The following is a 21,113-nucleotide window of genomic DNA, read 5'->3' as shown; positions in this document are numbered from 1 at the left end:
AAGGAAAAATTGGTAGTTTAATTTTTACATACGTGTGTATAAGTTAATTCTATTAATTAAAAATTAAAATATAAAATTTATATATGAGTTTTATTATATTTTGAATAAAAATTTAATATTTTTATAATGTATAATTTTTTAACTAAATTAATATATACACTCTAGTGTGTTTAATTAATTTATATAAAAAAGTTCAAATTTTATTTTATGATGTAAGGTTGAGTATTAATATCTCTTTCCTTTTTATTTATATCAAATGTTTTTTTGACTTTTTGGATTTTTATGTATATGGAAAAAATTCAATAATATTAATTAAGGTAGTTAGGAGTTTTTTTATTGGATAACCCATGAAGAAAATTATTATTTTTAAGGGGACAGATTATTATTAATTATTATTTTTTAAGGGGACAAAGATTATTATATCACTAATGAAAAAAAACAATATAATATCACTAATGAAAAAAAACACTATATAACCATGTTTATTACCTCTAATTATCTTAATTAATTTTTAATATTATGATTTTACATAATCCATTTTACAATAAAAAATTTTTATTTGTTTGGATTTGGTGTTGTGTTCAAAGATACTGAAGGAATTTTTTCAATTGTAATTTCTGATTATACTGAGAGTTGTGGTTCTCCCGCTATTGCTGAGGCATTGGCCTTGCGTCAATGTTTAATGTATGTTTGTATTGCTTTCCTGCAGGCTGGAGGTATTTTCATTGATAGTCAAATTTTATTCTCTGTATTTCGCTCAAATTCGGAGAATTTTTCTGAGTTTGGCGTCATTATTTCGGATTGTAAAGATATTATACTTTTTTGTCCAAATATTTCATTATGCTGGATTAGACGTAGTGCGAATAAGACTGCTTAGCAAGACGGTCTATTCGTTTTGATTTTTTTAAACTTTGGATTGATATGCCTAAATTTCTGTTTGAGCATTATAGTCCAAAGATAATAATATTTATTTTCTTGACTTAAAAAAAAAAATTTAATTTTAATTTTTAAACAATAAAAATTTTATAAACTAAAAATAAATGACTTCTTACCTTTCAAACGGGAAATTAATAAAAAATAAATGAATTGAATTAAATTAGCATGAACAAAATTTATAATTTTTTTCTAGGAACAAAGATAATTAATTAAAGGCTAAATCTTTAAGTATAACATTGAAAATCTACCAAAACAAAATGCTTAACATGAAGGAAACACCCATACATCTATCAAAGCCACGTGAGCTCAACAACGAGGAGAAGGTTGGGGTCAGCAATCGCCCACGCCAATCAATGGCACATCTTCTTGCAACCTTCTCTTCCCCAGTAAGCAAATCCGCTTCTTATCTTCCTCCACTTAACCCCAAAATTCAACCTGCCATAGCCAAAAGCTTCCAACTTGAGAACTCTCTCTCAAATGGCTTCCATTTCTCTGCCTAATTATTCTCTCCCCTCTCTGCTTCCTGCTCAGAAACCCACTCCCCAATTTTACTCTTCTCAACATCTCCCACTTCTGTCTAAACCATCACATTCTCAATTTTTTGGTCTTAAGGTTTCTCATTCTGTTTCTCTTTCAACCCCATCTTCTTTTCCAGCCAAGACTGCCATTTTCGCTAAGGTACATTTGGTCCATTTGGGAGTTTTTCTGCTGCTGTGATTCACTTTCATGGTTGATTTGTTGTGGGTGTGTCCTTTTTTCAGGTAAACAAAGGGCAGGTACCACCCTCATTCACATTGAAAGATCAGGATGGGAAGAATGTGAGTCTTTCAAAATTCAAAGGGAAGCCTGTGGTTGTCTACTTCTACCCTGCTGATGAGACCCCTGGCTGCACTAAACAGGTATTTTTCCATTGCCTTAAAGCTTAAGCTTTAATTTTTGGGGAATCAAGCAAGGATTGTGTATTAATGTAGGCTAGAAAAAGGTTGTTTATCATCGTCATCTTAAGCCGTGATGGTTAAATTTACAGACGCTCGTTCTATACTCAGGCCATGCTACTGCCCTCATCCCTTCCCAACTGGTCGGACTTAGAACTACTGGTCATCTCCTTAATTAACAATCGATTACCAAGTTCACCGTCTCACACTTTGTCACCGGTTTTGCAATAGAGAACACTAGCAACAAATTTCATACCAGAACACAAATTTGTATTCTGATTTGTATTTAGTTAATATTATTTTATGATTTTGTTTTAAATTATTTTGATTTTTATGAGTTGGGTGTTTAATAGGTTAAAATAAAATTAAGGGATTCAATATGGTAATCCCAAATAGTCTTTGGTGTGGAGATGTATTTGGCCAATTTACAAACTTCACGTCTTTGATAATGGAAATAACAAATTATTCTTATAAAGTTATAATAGAATATGGGTTGAAGCATACATCAAGAAAAGGCATCTTTCCAGGCAATGCAGATGCTAAACTGGTGATATCTTTGCAGGCTTGTGCTTTCAGGGATTCTTATGAGAAGTTTAAGAAAGCAGGAGCTGAGGTTGTTGGAATCAGTGGTGATGATACATCATCACACAAGGTAACAGAAAAACATCTTTTTTTTTTTCTTGAAGCATGTTTAGTGTTAAAAATTTTGTATCTTTACAGTTTTAGCTGGATTATAATAACTCTTAAGAATGAGATAATAATTATCTTTACCAGCCTGAGTTTTTGTAACCATTCCTAAACTCCTAGCATTCTTCTACGTTAAGTCCAGCAACTGAGCTAAAGCTAGTTAATTTGCACACCGAAAAGGTCATGGTAGAAATATAATATTTTGTTGTTGTTATTCTCAATAGAGATTACAACCTATTTATAGATGAGAGACCGTATCTAAACATGAAGGAAAATAAAGTCTATGATTATACAATCCTAAGATTAAGTAAGTGATCCATCTATCAATATCTAATTCCTATATGTTAACATATTTACTTCCTATAACTTATAACACTCCCCCTCAAGTTGGAGTATAAATGTTAATAATGCCCAACTTGTTACATATATAATCAATTTCAGCTATAAGAACAACCAACCCAAAACAATCAAAATAAACAAAGGATTAGAAGAACGGAACCCGTGAACAGTTCCTGTGAACAATACTCGATGAACAGTGCCCGATGTCTCCAAATGTTACCCTTTATGGGTAATCCAAATGCACAGAACCCTAAATCTCTAAATGTTACCCTTTATGAGTAATCCCGATAAATAGAGTCCTAGGTCTCCAAATGTTACTATTTATGGATAACCCAAATGAATAGAGTTCTAAGTCTCCAAATGTTACCCTTTATGGGTAACCCGATGATCAGAGCCCTAAGTCTCCAAATGTTATCCTTTATGGGTAACCCAAATGAACAGAGTCTTAAATTTCCAAATGTTACCCTTTTATGGGTAATCCAAATGAACAGAGCCCTAAGTCTCCAAATGTTACCCTTTTATGGGTAACCCAAAATGAATAGAGTCCTAAATCTCCAAATGTTGGACGGAATCCACAAGCTAGTAGGTGAACGTCACACTCTACCCTGCTAAATGTGCGACGTCCTCATCGCAACTAAATCGAATATAATTGCTAAATCAAGATCGAACCCTTGGGTATTGTGGTTCGCTAGTACCTTGGACGGCTCCACCTCGTCTCACGTGGGTAGCCCTTTCCTCGCAGGCCCACTTGCTCCGCACAATTTGTCTGACCCAACCAGGCTCTGATACCATGTAAAAATATAATATTTTATTGTTGTTATTCTCAATAGATATTACAATCTATTTATAGATGAGAGACCGTATCTAAACATGAAGGAAAATAAAGTCTATAATTATACAATCTTAAGATTAAGTAACTGATTCATCTATCAATATTTAATTCCTATATTAACATATTTACTTCCTATAACTTATAACAGTCTTGAATTATTAATTTTTTGCATCAGTTATGCCCATAAAATAGACCTGTTATTGACATTCACTCAGTAGTTAATCTCGTCTCCTCTCATTGTTTGTGGTTTGACTAGGCAAAAGCCCAAATTAGCTATGCATACGTGTTAGCCATTGTTATTTGCAGTAATATGTGACCTTTCTTTTATGCTGGTTCTGTTATCTTGCAACACATAATAAATGCCACAGCTCACAGGAGATAAAAGACTGCAATTTAACAAACATCTGCACTGATCTGTGTCAAAGGCCTAAACCATTAGAATTAAGCTTATGCCTTTTTCATATCGCATAATGGAAGTAATCATACCAACATTTACTCAATTGATATTTTAGTTAGCTATTGCTTTATGAGACAATCAACATTGCCAAGTATAAAGCTCACAATTTAATTTTACAACATGCTTGAGCAGTTGAACAGACAGTTTGCAGCTCATAACTAATACCAATCATGCTAGAAAATTGATGGAAAAACTTGAAATCATTACAGGCATTTGCAAAAAAATACAGACTTCCATTTACTTTGTTGAGCGATGAAGGAAACAAAGTAAGAAAAGATTGGGGTGTTCCATCTGATCTGTTTGGAGCATTACCTGGGAGACAGACATATGTTCTTGACAAGAAGGGTGTGGTTCAGCTCATCTACAACAACCAGTTCCAACCTGAAAAGCATATTGATGAAACCCTGAAACTACTTCAAAGCCTTTGAACCTTTAATTCTATGTTGTATTGCCTTTATCTTAGCCTTCCCCTTAATCTGTTCTCTTGGCACTGATCAAGTCCTTCTATAGGTTATTTGTTGGATCCATTATTTACATATATATACATTCACAAGGAATGAAGTGCAATTTCTTATTAGAGCTGAAAACGTCAATTTTATGGACCAAAAAGAGATAACCACTTGTTTTAGCTTAGTAATATGTTTGCTTGGCCTGCCTTGTAAAGTTCAATGGGACATCATGCAATAGACTATTGCTGGGAACTGCAAAGGATCATTTTCTTGAATTTGCAGTATTAAATGATCTGTGTTCTCGAATTTCGGCATCCTTCTTCTAAATTAGATGGATGGTCTTTTTGAACTTAAGGTGAATTGTATAATAGTTTTCCCTTTTCATGGGTGATAAATGGCAATTTATTGGTATATATCTTAGATACTCATACATGATAAGTTCTTTTTTTTTTTTTTTCCTCAGTTGCTGTTTCCTTCTTTTGCTTAAGGACCCACCTAAATGTAAACCCATTAGGGCACTAATGTGCTTATTGCATCTAGAAATAAAAAATGGCATAAGAAATTTATGTGCTTGTAGTAGACCATTTATTCCAGTTTCTCATAGTCCTGACTGCCATAAGGGCTAAATACTTCAGATAGCAAGTTGTTCTTCCTCCAGGAACAGCACCCCATTTCTTCACAGATTTCATCACTGTGGTTGATGCTAAAAGTTGAGATGCAATGCTTCTTTTTGTAGAACCTGGTTGTCCTCTTCATAATTTCAATCTCCTTTGAAACTTGCTCAAGCATCTTCTCCACAGTTGGGAGCTTAAATTTATCGTCAACAAGTCTTGCCAACCACATGCTACGCAGCTCTGCAGTGTGAAGATTCGAAACACTCTCTATATAACCCAGAAAAGCCATGTTTGGAATCAGTGGATGAATGGTTCCCCTGCTCAGACAACAAGTGAGATTATCAGTATCCATACTTTTTCTCTGAAACTTCTTGTGATTAAGGAGAATTTGCTGTTACATGGAGGTTACCTGTACAAGGGCATGACTCCATAAGGATACTCTAATAAACTACAAAAAGGCTCTAGTAAGATATTTTTGAGCTTTTTCTTTCCATCGTAACCAGTTGCAAGAATCACAACATCAGCCTTCAATTTAGTATTATCTTCAAATTCAAGTCCTTCCCTAAAGAACCCAAATTTTGATGTATTTTTAAACAGAATCTTGCCCTTATCAGCCTGGGGGAAAAAATTTTCCGGCATGATAGCCATCTGGCATGAAGCATAGTCTTCAAGGAAAGGATGATCTGGTTTTAATCCATACTTCTGCAGAGGAAGTTTATAGAGCACATACGACTCTATGAACTTGGAAACAACATGCCTCTGCAAATTGAGCACAATTAATTAGCACTTTCAAACTTTTGAAAACAAATGATGGGGTGTGTGAAATATCACTTACCATTGGAGAGAAGAGAAGGCAGAGCAGGGCCTTGGGGAGGTTTTGATTAGGCCTTTCATGGATGAACTGAGAAAATCTGGTGGAAAAGAACAAGAAAAATGGCAATCCCCATACCCAGTAATGAGGAACAGTCCAGTGCACGGTCCTCACAACCATGGTGCACGGCTGCCCATCAGGACCTGCAAGATATTAAAACAAACATGCCCCAAATTGCCAGAGTCAGCTGAGTTAAGAAGAATTATTAATAATCAATAATTATAATCATATTTAAGTCAATTAAGCCAAAAAGCTTGCAAAAAGATTTTACTTATTTTTCTGTGGTGGAAGAAGTTTTCCTTTTTTTGGCTATATTGATATGTTTGATGAAATGCAATTATGCATAGTCAAAAAAATGGAAACCCAAATAACATACAATTGTGAATTGTTGAAAACGGGCGTGCAGATCGAAGAAAGTCCAAACATGACGCAGTACTCTGTGTTTTAAATCTGGTAATACATGGTGTGCTGTTAAAATCCGACATTTATTCTTCAGTTCCTTAATAATTATGACACTTGACGACAATATCTGCCCTTTTCGCTTTCAGACATAATAAGGGAACACAAACCATCAAAATCTCTAACTCATTTGAAACTAATAAGGTCTGAAATTTGAAATATTATTTAGTCCATCACGTGCATGTGATACAAGACGAATCTTATATCTATAATTTTTTTTAAAATGAAAATCTAAGAGATGAAATAGAACATGAAATCTCTCAAATTTATTTAGATACACTCGCCACTAAATTAAATTAAATCTGTTAGTGTTTTGTATTTCATAATTTAAACTCTTCCTCTGTCATAATTAATTTTATAAGAAAAAGAATTAAATGATTTTTTATAAAATTACAAATGATTTTATTTAAATGAAAATTTTATAAATTAAAAAAATAAACTTTCATTCTAAATAAAAATTTTGAAAGAAAAAGAAATGAATAGATCTGGGTTCAATCAATAACAAATTTTTTAATAGAATAAGGAAGGAAAATTAAAACAATCTTTATATTCTCCATGTCAAGTATGCGGTAGCAAATGACAAAGAAAACAAGTAGGATTGGATTATATACCTTGGTTTGCCTGAGCACACTCCAAAGCTAAATCAATGGCCGATTTTTTGAAGCCAACAACGGCGACCTTCTTTCCCTTGAGAAGTTGAGCAGCAGCTTCCCTATCAAGTTTGCAGTAGTCAAGCGAATGCAAGACCTTTCCTATGAAAATTTCTGGGCCTCTATTTATAGGAAAATTAGGAATCTTAGGTATATCACCATATTTTCCCATGCAAATCACAAGAAACTCCAAGGCATACCACTATATCAACAACCCACCAAACCAAATTCATCAGTTTTCATTATCCAAAACACATGCTCATGCATATTATCAATTAAAATAGAAATAAAGACTACCTGAATGGTGTCTGAATGATCGGTTTGCACGGCCACCTTCCACACCGGCTGACCCGGAAGGAGACTTCCATACTTTGAAGTAAATTCAGAGGTTTCCCGGTCACCGATGAATTGGACCTCCACCACCTTAGAATTGAACCTAATGTACTTAAACAGATCAAAACGCTCAGCATAAGAATTCAAGTAATCAAGAATCTCATCATGAGAAGGAAAGCTTGGATCATCTCTGTTAGGCCAAGGATGATCAGCGAATTCATAATCGCAACGAGGGGACTGAAGTTTGGTTGAATGGTAAGAGCAAGTTTTCCAGACGCCACCGAGAGAGTCGGAAGCCTCGAAAACCACCGGAGCATGGTGGGAAAGCTGCTTAAGCGCAGCTAAACCGCTCACGCCAGCTCCGATAATGCCAATTTTTGAGACCAAAAGGTCACTTTGCTTTGCCATGTTTGGTGTATTGTAAGGGTTTGCACAGAAGAAAGAGATGAGTTTAAGGTGCGATGTGTGCATGGTATTTATAGGCGCAGGCACGTCCATGGACTTTGCGTAGGAGCCTACGTAGTGACTATTTCTAATTATTATTATTATTATTATTATTATTACTTCTCCAGGCCATAAAGATAAGTTTGTCTTTTTTTTTAAAAAAAAAAAAGCAATGTATTGATTAACTTACTTCGATAAAAGATTTTACCAGAATTTTAATTTTTTATATCAAATTTCTTCTTTATAAGGTAGGAATTCCTTTTTTGTTTTAATTTATAAAATTTTTATTTATAAAAAAATAAAATCATCTATAATTTTATAAGAATTTTTTTTTAAAGTGAATCAAGGGAAACGAAGGGTTATTTAATAGGCGTTGAAAAAGTAAAGTTATTACATTAGAAAAAATAATATAAAATTTATGACTTTAAATTTTTTGTTTTTAAATGGAAATTAAAAATTAAAAAAATAGAACTAAAATTTTTCAAATTTATTCAAATATATTTAACGCACTGGATTGCTTCAAATTTATTAATAATATTTTTTAATTCATATGAAAAATAAAGTGGTCCTATTTTTAAGAAAAGAATAGTAATTAATAATATTATTATTGTTATTAGTAATTGTGGGAAAATGATTAGATGTTGAGTGGAAATTTCTGCAAGTTCATGGTTTGATTGGGCTTCTGGATGAAGATTAAAGTAAGGTTTTTGTGAACTTCTCTGTATCTTCAAAAACCCTAATATTATTCATGCACATACATGCCAATGCATGTGCAATTCCTTACCAAATATTTATTCCAGGAAATTGTATTACTTGTTTCCCTCTTTTATATTGTTCATCTATAATGATGAATGATGATGCCTTATATATAAATAAGTCCATGAAATTTTCAGTTTAAAGGAAAGAAATAAATTATTACTAATTTATAGTTGAAAAATCTTAAACAATTGCCCAAATTTTTAAATAATAAATCATGATTCCATATATGGAGGTCTGAACAATAATTCAATTTAGTAAGAAAATCAAAGTACTGTGACTAGTTCAATACAATAAATACAAGGAGTAATGGAGATTTAATGAACCATGTATTCAATTTGGAGAGGTCAAAATTTCTTTAAAGAGGCAATACAGGGGAGTTAAGAATGTTCTCTTTTTGGATTGGATCAATGTTATATATCGTTCTGACGTCTCTATGTTAAATTCCATCAAATTGGCAGAAACAATTTTTATAGGTATGTTAGACAGTTCTTTAATAATGGACAGTTAATTAATAATTATGAAATTGACTAGACATACTCTATCTATTGTGTACGTCACATTAATATAATTTACTGTACATACATTTATGATTCTAGTGATATTCCAATGAAACGACCAATATGTAAAAGGTCAATATTCTACCTTGGCTGCATTAGGTCAAGTACGACCACATGTGTCTCGATATTTTACTTGATTGCATTAAATCGTGTACAACTTATTCGATATTATCAAGGTAGGTTTTTTTCGATTATTAAATCTAATCAGACCATAAATATGTGTCACGTGTGACAAGTGTTTGTATGGATATACTTGTTAATAAGCAATAATTTTTTTTTTTTTTGAAATGGGATTGGAGATTGCAAAATAGAATTTGAGATCTCTCAGATTTATTTAAATACACTTACAACCGGACCTGTGAGTACAAAATCAGTAACTTTTATCTATTTCTATTTCTATTTTTATTATTATAGACTAAGATTTCTGTAACGACCCGGAATCCGGATCGCTACCGGCGCTAGGATCTAGATCGGCTTAAGGCCGCCGGGACCCGTAGCAAGCCAAACATTCATCCTGAATACCTGTTTAATCCCATACATGATCAACAATTACATAAAAATTTAAAACTTTCTCATTGAATCATTCATTCGTTCTTTCTTTCATTCATTCTTAACCTGTGCATGCACAAACTCATATACATAATCATTATTAAACATTTGAGATCATGTACTAGAAATGGATTAACACAATACTATGGTCAAGCACAACTCTAACTTCCATAAGCATTATTACATTACATTTCTATACTATATTAGTACATTACATCATATTCATGTCCACAACTAGCTATTACAATAACATAACTCTACTCCTGCTGACCTCCTGGTCTACCCTGTACCTGCAAATCTGGGGGGTTAAGGGAGAGGGGTGAGTTAAAAACCCCAGTGAGCAGAATAGTAAAACATTAAATTTAAAGTCCATACTTCCATGAAATGCATCACATCACAAACATATCACATAAAGGATGAACTTGTCACCAATAGCCCTCTACATAATTCCATAGTGCCAGAACGTAGAATGGGTCCTGGTCTTTCTCTTACATAACATAATATAACATTCCAAGATGCTAGGGATGTAGAATGGGTCTTCCTGGACTTTCTCTTACATAGTGCCAGGGACGTAGAATGGGTCTTGCTGGACTTCCATACCTTATCATCATCATATCATGCCATAAAATACGAGGGCTAATGGATCACTCAACATTCATCCATATCAACAACATAATATGCAATGCAACATATTCGTGAATACTAATGCAAACACCCTAACATATCACATGGTATCCATGATGCGTGAATCATGCTGAAATATTCATTATTTACTTTAAAACATAAGAGTTATTCCTCTCACCTCTGGCTGAAGCTCTAATGACTCTGAAGCAGCTATCTCACTGCTGAGGTCCTCGGTTCCTCGGGTCCAAACCTACACAGGTGGACTCAAATGAGGGACCAAACATCTATAAACATGACTCTAAAATACTCCCCAAAAACCCCCCTAAAACACCTTAAAACAATCATAGAAATCATGCAAAGGAGGGCTGAACAGGGCATTTTCGGCGGCAGGTTCGGCGGCCGAAAGGCCCTCCAGAGCCGAAAGTCATGCACCTTCGGCGGCACTTTCGGCGGCCGAAGGTTCCCTCCAGAGACGAAACTCATGCATGTTCGGCGGCACCTTCGGCTGCCGAAACTCCCTTTCAGAGCCGAAAGTCCTCTTTCGGGGGCAGGGTTCGGCAGCCGATACATGCTACCACAGGCAGGTTCGGCGGCCGAAAGAACCTTCGGCTGCCGAACCTGAGTTCTTCCCAAAGGGCAGAAACTCAGCTCCAACATGCATAAAAGCCTCCCAACTCATTCAACATGCATTTACCTATTCTACAACAAGCAAACTCAAGCCAACAAGCACATAGGGGTCTCAAACTAACTTAAACCCCAACCAAAACACATTAAACATGCATATTCAACATACATTGTTCATAAACACACATTTAACCAAAAACTCATCATAAACCTACACATGCATTTCTACCTCAAGAAACTTCGTAAAACTTGCTTAAAACATAAAATGAACTATGGATCTACTCTTACCTCTTGAAGAACGAGAGGAGAGACGATCCTAGCTCGGAGATGGGAGAGATCTCAACTCTTTGGTCTCCAAACTTCAAAATTTGCTCTTTTGCTCAAATATCTTCAAATCAACATAAAGCTTGTTAAAACGTGAAAGATCGAAGGAAAAACATCAAAAACGAACCATGGGAGAGCAATAACTCACCGTGGCCGAAAATGGGGAGAAAACTTTGCCCGTTTCGGCCATAGAGCCCTTTTATAGGGGCTGTCAGATCACCTTTCGGCAGCCTAAAGTGCCTCCAAAACTCATGCAAGTTCGGCGGCCGAACCTTTGAAACTTTCGGAAGCCTAACTTGCCCCCCTAAACTATCCAATGTTCGGCGGCCGAACCTGGAAATGCCTTCTTGGTCTTTTTCATTCAAAACTTAATTCCTTTCTTGCTTAAAACCATAAAATACATTAAAACATTTTATGAAAACATGGTTTTACCCTTCTAGAGGTTTCCGACACCTGAGATTCCACCGGATGGTAGGAATTTCGATACCGGAGTCTAGCTGGGTATTACAATTTCAGTCAAATAGATATGTGTTCACATTGAGAGCCAGCATGTTTCCAATAAAATAATTAATTATATATGAAAAATGTATCCAAAAAAATTATTTTTTCAATGTTTAGATACAAAAAGTATTTACAATATTTATATATAAAAATTTAAATAATATTAATAAAATTACCAAATTTTAAAAATAACTTTTAAATTGATTTTTTTTAATCTAGTTTACAGAATATTTAGATTATGGGAAAGTTAGATTGAAATAAAATAAATTAAAGATATTAACACTTTTGTTTGGAAAAGGGAAAAGCAATTAAGAAGGAAAATAAATTTTATTTAATTATTTTACTCTAATTTAGAGAGAAAATGAAGGAAAACTTCAGTTTAATTGAAAATTATTTGCATGTTCTTTATCTTTTATATTTTGTTTGGAGTTAAAAGAGTAAAATAGTAATTTCAAGGAATGATATTATTTTCTTTTCTTTGCCTTTTCAAACAAGGAAAAGTACGTAAGAGAGTTTTTTTTTTGTCTTTCTTTCTTTCCTTTTAATTTTTCATCCATCGATCCAAGTATAGTCTAGGGAAATTAAGTAAAGAGTGGAAAAATAAAATATTTTCTTTTTATTATTTTGCTTTCTCCATCACTATTTATAAATAAAAGAATTTAATTAAAAAGTTATATTTTATATTTTAAAGTCCACTGAAATGAGATTAAATTTTGTTCACACCATATCAGTTCATTAAATTTATTTCAAATAAATGAATTTTTCATGAATAAAAATAATTAAATTCTATGGATAAATTTCAATTTAATAAAAAACATAACAAACAGGGTTTTATATTTATAGAAAAATAATTTTTTACTTAATACCAATTTATTATAAATTTAAGGAAAAATTACTTTTTAGTCTATGAAGTATAGTGTAATTAACAGATTTATCCTTCTATTTTTAAAATCCAACATTTTCGTCTTTAAGATTTAATTCCGTCAAAATTCAAGATTTCTCCGTCAAAAATTTCTATTAAGTTAATGATTTTCACTTGGTCAAAGGAAAGAAAATAAATATAATCCCAAAAATACTATTATCAATAATAAAATAAAAATTACTATTTAATTCCTATAATATGGAAAAACTTGCTATTTAGTCTCTCAATTTTAAAAAATATATTAAAATGTCCCTAACATTTTAAAAAGTCTACTAGTTAGTTCCTCTATTAATTTTATCACTAAATATTTTACTATTTAGTCCCTATAGTTTAGAAAAAAATATTAGTTGGCCAGTCAAATTATTAAAAAATTTACTAATTAGTCCCTCCATGTGAAGGGTATTTTAGATTTTTTTATAATATTTAATGACTAAAATTAACGAAAAGTATAACTAGTAAACTTTTTAAAATGTTAGAAATGTTTTAATAAATTTTTCAAATGGCGAGTAGTGATCGACGGCTAATGGCATCACAAAAGCAATTTATATTGAGTTTTAACTTTTTATTTTTAATAATTTAAATTTTGTATATTTTAATTTTTATTATCTTTACTGAATTGGAATCTTAAATTTATTGAAATTTTTATTTGTTTATAGAGATTGAGTTTGAGATTTTCTTTCTTAAATTTTGACGAAATTAAATTTCAGGGACTAAAGTATTGAATTCGAAAAATAAAGAGATAAATATATTAATTATGTAATATTTTAGGGACGAAAACATATTTTTTTTTAATTCTTTGAGAGAGGGACCTATAAATTTGTAGGAATTAAATTTCAGAAACTAAAGTGTTGGATTCTAAAAAGAGTAATTCAGTTAATTTTTTTGTTACTCACGGCATTTTTTACAAAAAAACATTTAATTTTGACGGAATTAAATTTCAGGAACGAAAGTATTGAGTTCTAAAAATAGAGAAATGAATTCGTTAATTACGCTATACCTCAGATATTAAAAGGTAATTTTTTCTAAATTTAAAATAAAAGAACATAAATCTTTCGGTAAAAAACTATTTAAAATTCACATATTGTATATTTAATTGACGATGCATTGATTTAGGTAAGTTTTTTCATTAATATATCAAAAAATTCTTGCATACAATTGTACATTTAGTCAATAAAAAAATTAAATTTTAAATTAATATATAAATTTTATCAATTTTTAGTAAAATTTTATTTAATTTTAAACAACGTAGCAATTTTAAATTAGACGAATATATATATAACTGTGCACGTGAATTGAAAATGAAACAAGTGGGCGCAATCTACGTGGAAAAGGAAAGGAGGAGAGATCCATTAATTAATTAGACAATTGGAAAAATTAATGTGGCGTTGAATGGAAATATCTCAGAAGTTTGTAAGAAAATTAAGCAGTTGTGTAAGAAAAATATAAATGAAAAAATTGAAAATTAGGAAGTGTGTACGTGTTCTTCCAGTCAAACCATCAATCTACCAAAACCAGGGTTCACTGCTGACCATTTTCTGGTAAATGGTTTCGAAGCTAAGTCCCTGGTCAAGACTACTCAGCCTCTGTTCATTCAAATCGAACCTCTCATCAACAACTCTTTTTTTTTTTTTTTTTTATGGGTTATGTTATAACTAACTTATTTTATATTCTAAATTTAACATCAATAAATTTTGATGTACACTCTATTATTAGAATAAATTTAAAAACAATAAATTTTAAAGAAAAGAATAATGTTATGAAGAACTCAAACTTTGGACTCGATAAAGGTAAAACATAGTCCTTCTACCACGGCAAAGTTGTTGCTACTTTGAATTCAATTCAAATTTATCATAGTTTTCCAAAGGATATAAAATTTATTATTATTATTATTAAATTTCTTTAGAATTATAGAGCTCAGATATGGAAAAATCGTAAAAGTTAAACTTATAATTTTATTGAATTCTAAATTAATTTGCAATAAGAGTAATGTGTCTTTTATAAAAATTCTATACACTTTTATGATTGAATTAGTTTTTGAGATAAGTTAAATTTCGCTCAAATTTAATATTTTTTATATAAAAAGATGTATCTCTCCGATTCAATTCTATTTAATTATGCATGAAATAAAATAATTTTTCTGAGTCAAAATTAATGAAACTATTAAATTTGTAATGTTTTTAGAAACCCTAAAATGAAAACAAAAACTTACAAATAGTGAAATGTTGATTACAACTTAAGTATAATTCAAATAATAATAATAATACCATATTCAAAGGGATATATTGCTAGTATTACCAACTAACAAATAGTCTTTTTTTTTTCTAACAAAAAATTATTAAACTAATTTTCTTCCAACTACTAAATAAGAAAAAAAACATTAATTAATTAATTAATTAATTAATTAATTAATTATGCCTGTGCAATTCTCCCATCTTAACATAATTATATTACTTATTGCAATACCTCGGTAGTCTCTATAATTTGATGCTATCGCTTTGTTTTTTTTTTCTTAAACTTAACTCCTTTTTTTCCTTTTTCTATGAAAAATGATTTACATCAATTGACTATCGATAAAAAAGAAGAAAATGTTGTTGTCCCTATTAAAAATTTCAAAAATATTTCGATCGTCACTTATGATTTTTATATGGTGAAAAAATTTCTCACATACAATTCAATTAATTTTCAGAATATGCAGAGCTCTTTGATAGATTTATAACATCTTTTAGAGGGTGATGATGATGGTACAGATTTTTCTTCCTACACTCCTGTGAATGTTAATTTGATAGATAACGGTGAAACGGCTCATCCCGTTAAAGGTCAGGATAGACGAAAGCAATAATCATCCTGTATTGAAACTGCCAAGGACTCGAAAATCCTCAGACAGTTAATACATTGAATGATTTGATTACTAGTTCCAAACCGGACATTTTATTTTTTATGAAAACAAAAATTTTATCTTTGATGGAAACAAAATTTTTATCTCTCCATCATTGTTTGCTATTTGCGATAGAATTTTTACATTTTAATGGCCGCATTCTTATGAACGGTTTACAAGTGGTTCAATCTCTTCAGTTTTCATATTTAAATATTTTTTAACTAGATTTAATTTTGAATAATCGTAAATTTTTATTAGACTCTAAAATTGAACTGCCATTATTAATAATATTGTATATGAAAATTAACTTTACGTGATTTTTTTTAGAAAAAAAAACAGTGATTTTACTATTATACCCAATATTAATATTTATATATATTGAAATAATAGTGTGGATGGAGCTTCTCTATTCCCATACTAGTAGAGAAGTTCTTAATTTCACACCAACCCAACTATGCAATGAAGCTTTCTAGTTAAAAGGATCTGCCATAACTTTAAAACTTTTAAATAGCAGATTTTGTCTTAATATAATTTTCAAAGGTATTTTTTTTCCAAAATTCAAACTCCTTCTGATTTAGTTAGTGAGAAAATGCGAAAACGGTCCTGCCACTGCCAGGAATTTGCTTCTTCAGCAACAACCCATGACCTTTCTTTTCTCTTTTCTTCTTTTTTTTGGGAAAGACATTCATTGAAATTTCAATATATATCAAAATAATATTTTATAATATTACATCATTAAAAAATATTAACGTAAAAAAAATAAAAAAAAATCGTTTATAATCATACTCGTTTGCACTTTACAATTTATAATTTATTTTGTATTATAATATACATAAATATTTTTAACAGTATTTAAAAATTATTATTATTTATTAACATAATAAAATATTATTTTAATACAAATTAAATGATGAACTTACTCTTCCAATTTAAAATAAATCAAGTTAAAACAAATTGCAGTAAAAATTTGTTGGAGAAGTAGATGTGAACGCCAGCCAACCATCTATATGGAAGCCTGCAAAATTGCAAGGCCTGTCTCAGTCTCACTTTCTTAAACCAGCAGAACAGACCCAGTCCTTTTAATCTCAAACCAACTTAGCATTTAATTGACCGCAATTAATTTAAATATTATTATTTATTATTATGTTTTAAAATTTTATATATTTTTTCAAAATAATAAATTATTAATAATAACATTTTATTTAATTATATTTGTCACTGTTTAAATTTATATTAAGACAGAATATTAATTTAAATTTTATTCTTAATACTTTATAATTCTAATAATATATAATATAAATTTGTACGTAATGAATAAGGATCAAGATTTAAGGCCCAACTTATTTATATGGAGGGAGACCATGGACATTAATCAAAATAAACTTTCTGAATATACCTAAAGTTTCAGTTCACTTTCTCGATTATCTATACTCAAATAAAAATAATTTTTATATACACTCCATTCATAATTTAATTAAAATATTAATTTTATATAATGTCAAGTTGTTAAAATTTAATAAAAACCACAATTTAGTCCGACAGATTTGCATTGGTGACTGAAAATTTAATGTTGTTTAATGACATAAATGCACTTGAATGGCAGTAAGAGTTTCTTCCGAATTAAAAAAACTTTCCTATTTTGAAACTATTTTATTCTCCTTCATTTCTAATACCTACAAACTACAATAATAAATGAGTTTCAAATGTTTGCTTCTCCAAGTTCTGCATATGTACGTTAACGTGTGGCTTGCATGGACCAATAGCAATGCAAGAAGTTTTAATAACATAGATGTGTTGGCCGATCATTCATTGTTAACTAATTCTATTTTCTTCTCCTTCTTAATTCCATGCGAAGCTGTACACCCAAGGATCACATTTCTTCTATGTCAAGGATGATACCACCCCCCAGGTAAGTGTATGGGGGGTCCACCGGCAGGCTTCCTGGGAGTGTATTCGTACCAAATCAAAGACACGATCAGATATGCCAGACTGTTAAATCAAATCAATTTAGTTGTAGTGTGAAACTGTGAATCACGTGCTGCCTCACTCCCTCAGCCCCAGTCTGATTAATGTTTACATTTAATTAATTTTTTTTATTAATATCTCAATAATTTGTCGCTAATTTAATCTTCAAACTTTGTAATCAGCCTTTCATTTTTAATTTTTTTATGCTTTTATTATTGTATATTTTATTAAATTGTAACCCTATTCTAATCCTTAAATATTTTAAATAATAAAACTAGAAAATTAAAGTTCTCAATAAAAGAAAATGTAATGTCATAAGTTTTTAATCATTTAATTAATATAAAATAAAAGATTAACCAATCATCTCTTATCACTTGTTAACTTGTAAAATATAATTCAGTTAAAAGAAATACAAGTGAATAACACATTATATTTAAAATATAAAATAAATAATCCATTACATTCTTTAAAAAAATATGTTCTTAATATTTACCAGTAAATATTTATTTTATTTAATTAATTTTAATGTGAATCACATGCCACCAAGAACGTTGCTTTGACTCATCATTCGAGTATGTAAACACAGCTCCATTGACCTTAACACGCCTCAGCCACACATTCGCAACGTGTAATAACTTCAAGATATACGCACAAAGAAAGAAAGAAAGAGTTAAGAAAGGTAAATGTCGCACTCCCACGCTTAGCCTGATGGTAAGTGCATCCGGTTAAACCTGATAGATCTCAGGTTCGAATCCCCCATCCCCATTTGAAAAAAAAAAAAAAGGTAAATGTCACGCTGTTGGATTAACTCAGTCATCACAGCCTCTTATTTTTTCACACGTGTAAGTACCTTCACCTCACAGTCACGTTTCTATTGCACTTCACTTCTCTCTCTCTCTCTCTCTCTCTCTCTCTCTCTCTCTCTCTCTCTCTCTCTATGTCTCTGTCCTTTCTTTTCCTTCTCCTTCCTCTTTGCGTACTGTGTAGTGGTCAGCATAGAAAGAAGGATACGGGACGAAGACGAGACCACTCCTGACCTTACACGTGTACTCTGAGTTAGAAAAAATCGCGAGTGCAGAATTTGGTATATATTTTGGATCTACCTTAACAATGAGCATCTTGGTTCTCGATTCTCGGCATCTCTGAGCAGATCCCACCACCTCTTGCTTAATCCGACGCCTCATCTTTCATCTCACCTCCCCCTTATATTCCCACTTTCTCTCTTCGCCTCCTTCACACCCTCCACAGCCGCAACTACCACACTCTTCCCTGCTCATCCAGTAACGGACCTCCGCCCACCACCATGAACGTCTTGGAGTCCCCTCTTGAAGCTTTGGCTTTTAACTATTTCAGCTTTGGAATCTTTACAGTCGTCAATAATCTATGGACATGGATTGCTCTAATAACCGCGGCCATCAGCTTCTGGAAAATCAGAACCGCCGGTGTTGCTAGAGTCTCCACATTCTCAGCGAAAACGGAGACACTTTCCTCAGCTAATTGCATTGGCGTCCGGAACGTGAATGAGCCTAAGCCGGTTGTTGAAATATCGGAACCCGAATCAATTACTCAGGCACCGACATCACCAACACCAACAACGTCATCTGCAAGCCCAGCTTCATTTTCATCGGTATATGAAGATGTCGACGGAGTTACGAGAGGGAAGTTTGTAAAGTATTACGAAGATGAAAAAACAAAAGATGGGAAGGGAGATGACGAGTTAACGGCGGTTGGGGAGTGGGTAGACGGAAGTGGCGGTTGTTACGGCGGAAGTGGAGCAGAATGGTGGGAGAGGTGGGAGAGAGTGTTAAAGTTAAGGACGGGGGATGGGATGGGGTGGTACACATACCAGGATTGGACGGCGATAAACGGCAACGTCGTTAGATTATGGGACGGAAACGTGTATGGCAATTGGTAGGTGATAATATAAGTAGAAGCAGCTTTGTTCAGGCTTCTTCCGGTCTGAAAGTTTTATAAAATGTAAATATATTGCTGTGATTTTGCAAATCTTGTGAAACAAAACATTTCTTAATGTTGAATTTTTGGTTATGCTAATCAGACAGTAGCTAGCTCTTTTGGATTCTGAATTAGCCAATCATGTTAAAGCAATGTTGTATTCCAAACCAGATAGCAATGGTCACAGTGGCCATTTTTGGGTTTATGCTAGCTTTTTCAGAAATGTTGAACATTGTTGGAAATCTCAAGAGCCAATTTCATCAAACTTACAAGTGCAATTGCTTCTATTTTCTGTAATTGTTATCTTAGGTGAAATGAATAAAAAATCCAAAAGGAGGCAAATTTTTTTATAAATGTGTGGTGGATGGACAACTATGTAAAGTTATTTAAATATCCATGGTCCCAATAATTAACCTAAGAATCAGATTTTGATATTTGAATGAAGGAACCTATGCCTCCTCACTATCAAACAAAATGGTTGTCTCTTCTATTTAATTTAAGGAGGGAAGCAAACAAAAATTTTCCTTTTTTATTTACAAGCCATATATTCATGTGGTTAATGAATGTTCATCAAATTTCTAATTTTTAACCATTAAAAAAATATATAATATATGGTGTCATTTTTTTATATATATACCATTTGTTATTTAAAATTTATTTATTCAAATAATTTGAATATGTATCAGATATATTTATTAATGGATAAATTTTTTTCTTTCAAATTTTAATTATAATTCATACTATAAATTTAAATTCGAAGGAAGAATAGATTTGTATCATCTAATATTTATGATGACATTTTAGTAGTTGATGTTCTGAGATCTAGAGAATAATAGAATTTACAAGAGTGTGTCTCCTGGTATGAGAGGATCACGTATTCCTCCCTTTATTCTTCTTTTTCTTCTCTTCTAATAACGCATAATCGACACAGTGTCACTTCCCTCTATTAAGCAGTTTCGTACGTACAGACGTACTTGCTAACTCATACTTGTCAGGCGGTCATTTAACTTTCTCTCGGCGCTCATACTGGTACGGTCGGAGCGCAGTTGGGCCTTTTCTCCTGCTTTACGTCACATCACTGGTGTTAGGGCCTCTTCTGAGGGGTCCAGATCTTGAGTCAGTCCGACCGGTTTCAATTACATGCTGGGTGACGTGCTAATGAGTTGGCCTGCTTGGTGGATTCTACTGGGTTTTGAGTTCTACTAGGCTTTGGGCCTGTTTCTCTTCTCTTGGACTAGGTCTCAAATCGGGTACCAGAAGCCCGTCGGTCATCAAGTGTCTCCTCACCTCCTCAATAATTATTCCATGATTAGGAAAAGGTAAATCCTTAAGTCTTCAGGCCCTGGGAAAGTTTTTGTAGATCTTGGAGGATCATGTATTCCTCCCTTTATTCCCCTTTTACTTATCTTCTAGTGATGCATAATTGTCACCCTACTACAATGCTACTTATTTCT

At 32.1% G+C, this 21,113-nt stretch overlaps 3 protein-coding genes across 3 annotated transcripts; 2 read left to right on the top strand and 1 right to left on the bottom strand.

The window, feature by feature from the left end:
- The first annotated feature begins 1,267 nt into the window (after positions 1-1,267).
- Positions 1,268-4,763, top strand: LOC110602960 (peroxiredoxin Q, chloroplastic). The gene is made up of 4 exons (XM_021740580.2): positions 1,268-1,614; positions 1,698-1,835; positions 2,434-2,523; positions 4,396-4,763. Exons 1-4 carry the CDS (start codon positions 1,414-1,416, stop codon positions 4,612-4,614), a joined length of 648 nt encoding a protein of 215 aa, XP_021596272.1. The 5' UTR covers positions 1,268-1,413; the 3' UTR covers positions 4,615-4,763.
- A 271-nt stretch (positions 4,764-5,034) lies between these two features.
- LOC110602959 (probable flavin-containing monooxygenase 1) lies at positions 5,035-7,986 on the bottom strand. Its single transcript, XM_021740579.2, has 5 exons — positions 7,527-7,986; positions 7,191-7,431; positions 6,085-6,263; positions 5,659-6,008; positions 5,035-5,566 (listed from the first exon to the last, which is right to left on the bottom strand). The coding sequence occupies exons 1-5, from the start codon at positions 7,968-7,970 to the stop codon at positions 5,221-5,223; spliced, it is 1,560 nt and encodes a 519-aa protein (XP_021596271.1). The 5' UTR covers positions 7,971-7,986; the 3' UTR covers positions 5,035-5,220.
- A 10,744-nt stretch (positions 7,987-18,730) lies between these two features.
- Positions 18,731-20,013, top strand: LOC110603425. The gene has a single exon (XM_021741156.2). The coding sequence runs from the start codon at positions 19,010-19,012 to the stop codon at positions 19,619-19,621; it is 612 nt and encodes a 203-aa protein (XP_021596848.1). The 5' UTR covers positions 18,731-19,009; the 3' UTR covers positions 19,622-20,013.
- Positions 20,014-21,113: the final 1,100 nt, after the last annotated feature.

Source organism: Manihot esculenta, chromosome 16 (assembly GCF_001659605.2).
Source record: "Manihot esculenta cultivar AM560-2 chromosome 16, M.esculenta_v8, whole genome shotgun sequence".
Lineage (NCBI taxonomy): Eukaryota > Viridiplantae > Streptophyta > Magnoliopsida > Malpighiales > Euphorbiaceae > Manihot > Manihot esculenta.
This window is presented reverse-complemented; position numbering and strand designations above follow the sequence as displayed.

What these genes read in the sequence shown, in the direction of transcription:
- LOC110602960 (XM_021740580.2), top strand. Translation starts at nt 1,414, where the DNA reads ATGGCTTCCATTTCTCTGCCTAATTATTCTCTCCCCTCTCTGCTTCCT. An exon ending in AGACTGCCATTTTCGCTAAG is followed by an intron (nt 1,615 to 1,697) that starts GTACATTTGGTC and finishes TCCTTTTTTCAG; the next exon opens with GTAAACAAAGGGCAGGTACC. An exon ending in CCCCTGGCTGCACTAAACAG is followed by an intron (nt 1,836 to 2,433) that starts GTATTTTTCCAT and finishes ATATCTTTGCAG; the next exon opens with GCTTGTGCTTTCAGGGATTC.
- LOC110602959 (XM_021740579.2), bottom strand. Translation starts at nt 7,970, where the DNA reads ATGGCAAAGCAAAGTGACCTTTTGGTCTCAAAAATTGGCATTATCGGA. An exon ending in GTGTGCTCAGGCAAACCAAG is followed by an intron (nt 6,264 to 7,190) that starts GTATATAATCCA and finishes AATATCTTGCAG; the next exon opens with GTCCTGATGGGCAGCCGTGC. An exon ending in GCCTTCTCTTCTCTCCAATG is followed by an intron (nt 6,009 to 6,084) that starts GTAAGTGATATT and finishes CTCAATTTGCAG; the next exon opens with AGGCATGTTGTTTCCAAGTT.
- LOC110603425 (XM_021741156.2), top strand. Translation starts at nt 19,010, where the DNA reads ATGAACGTCTTGGAGTCCCCTCTTGAAGCTTTGGCTTTTAACTATTTC.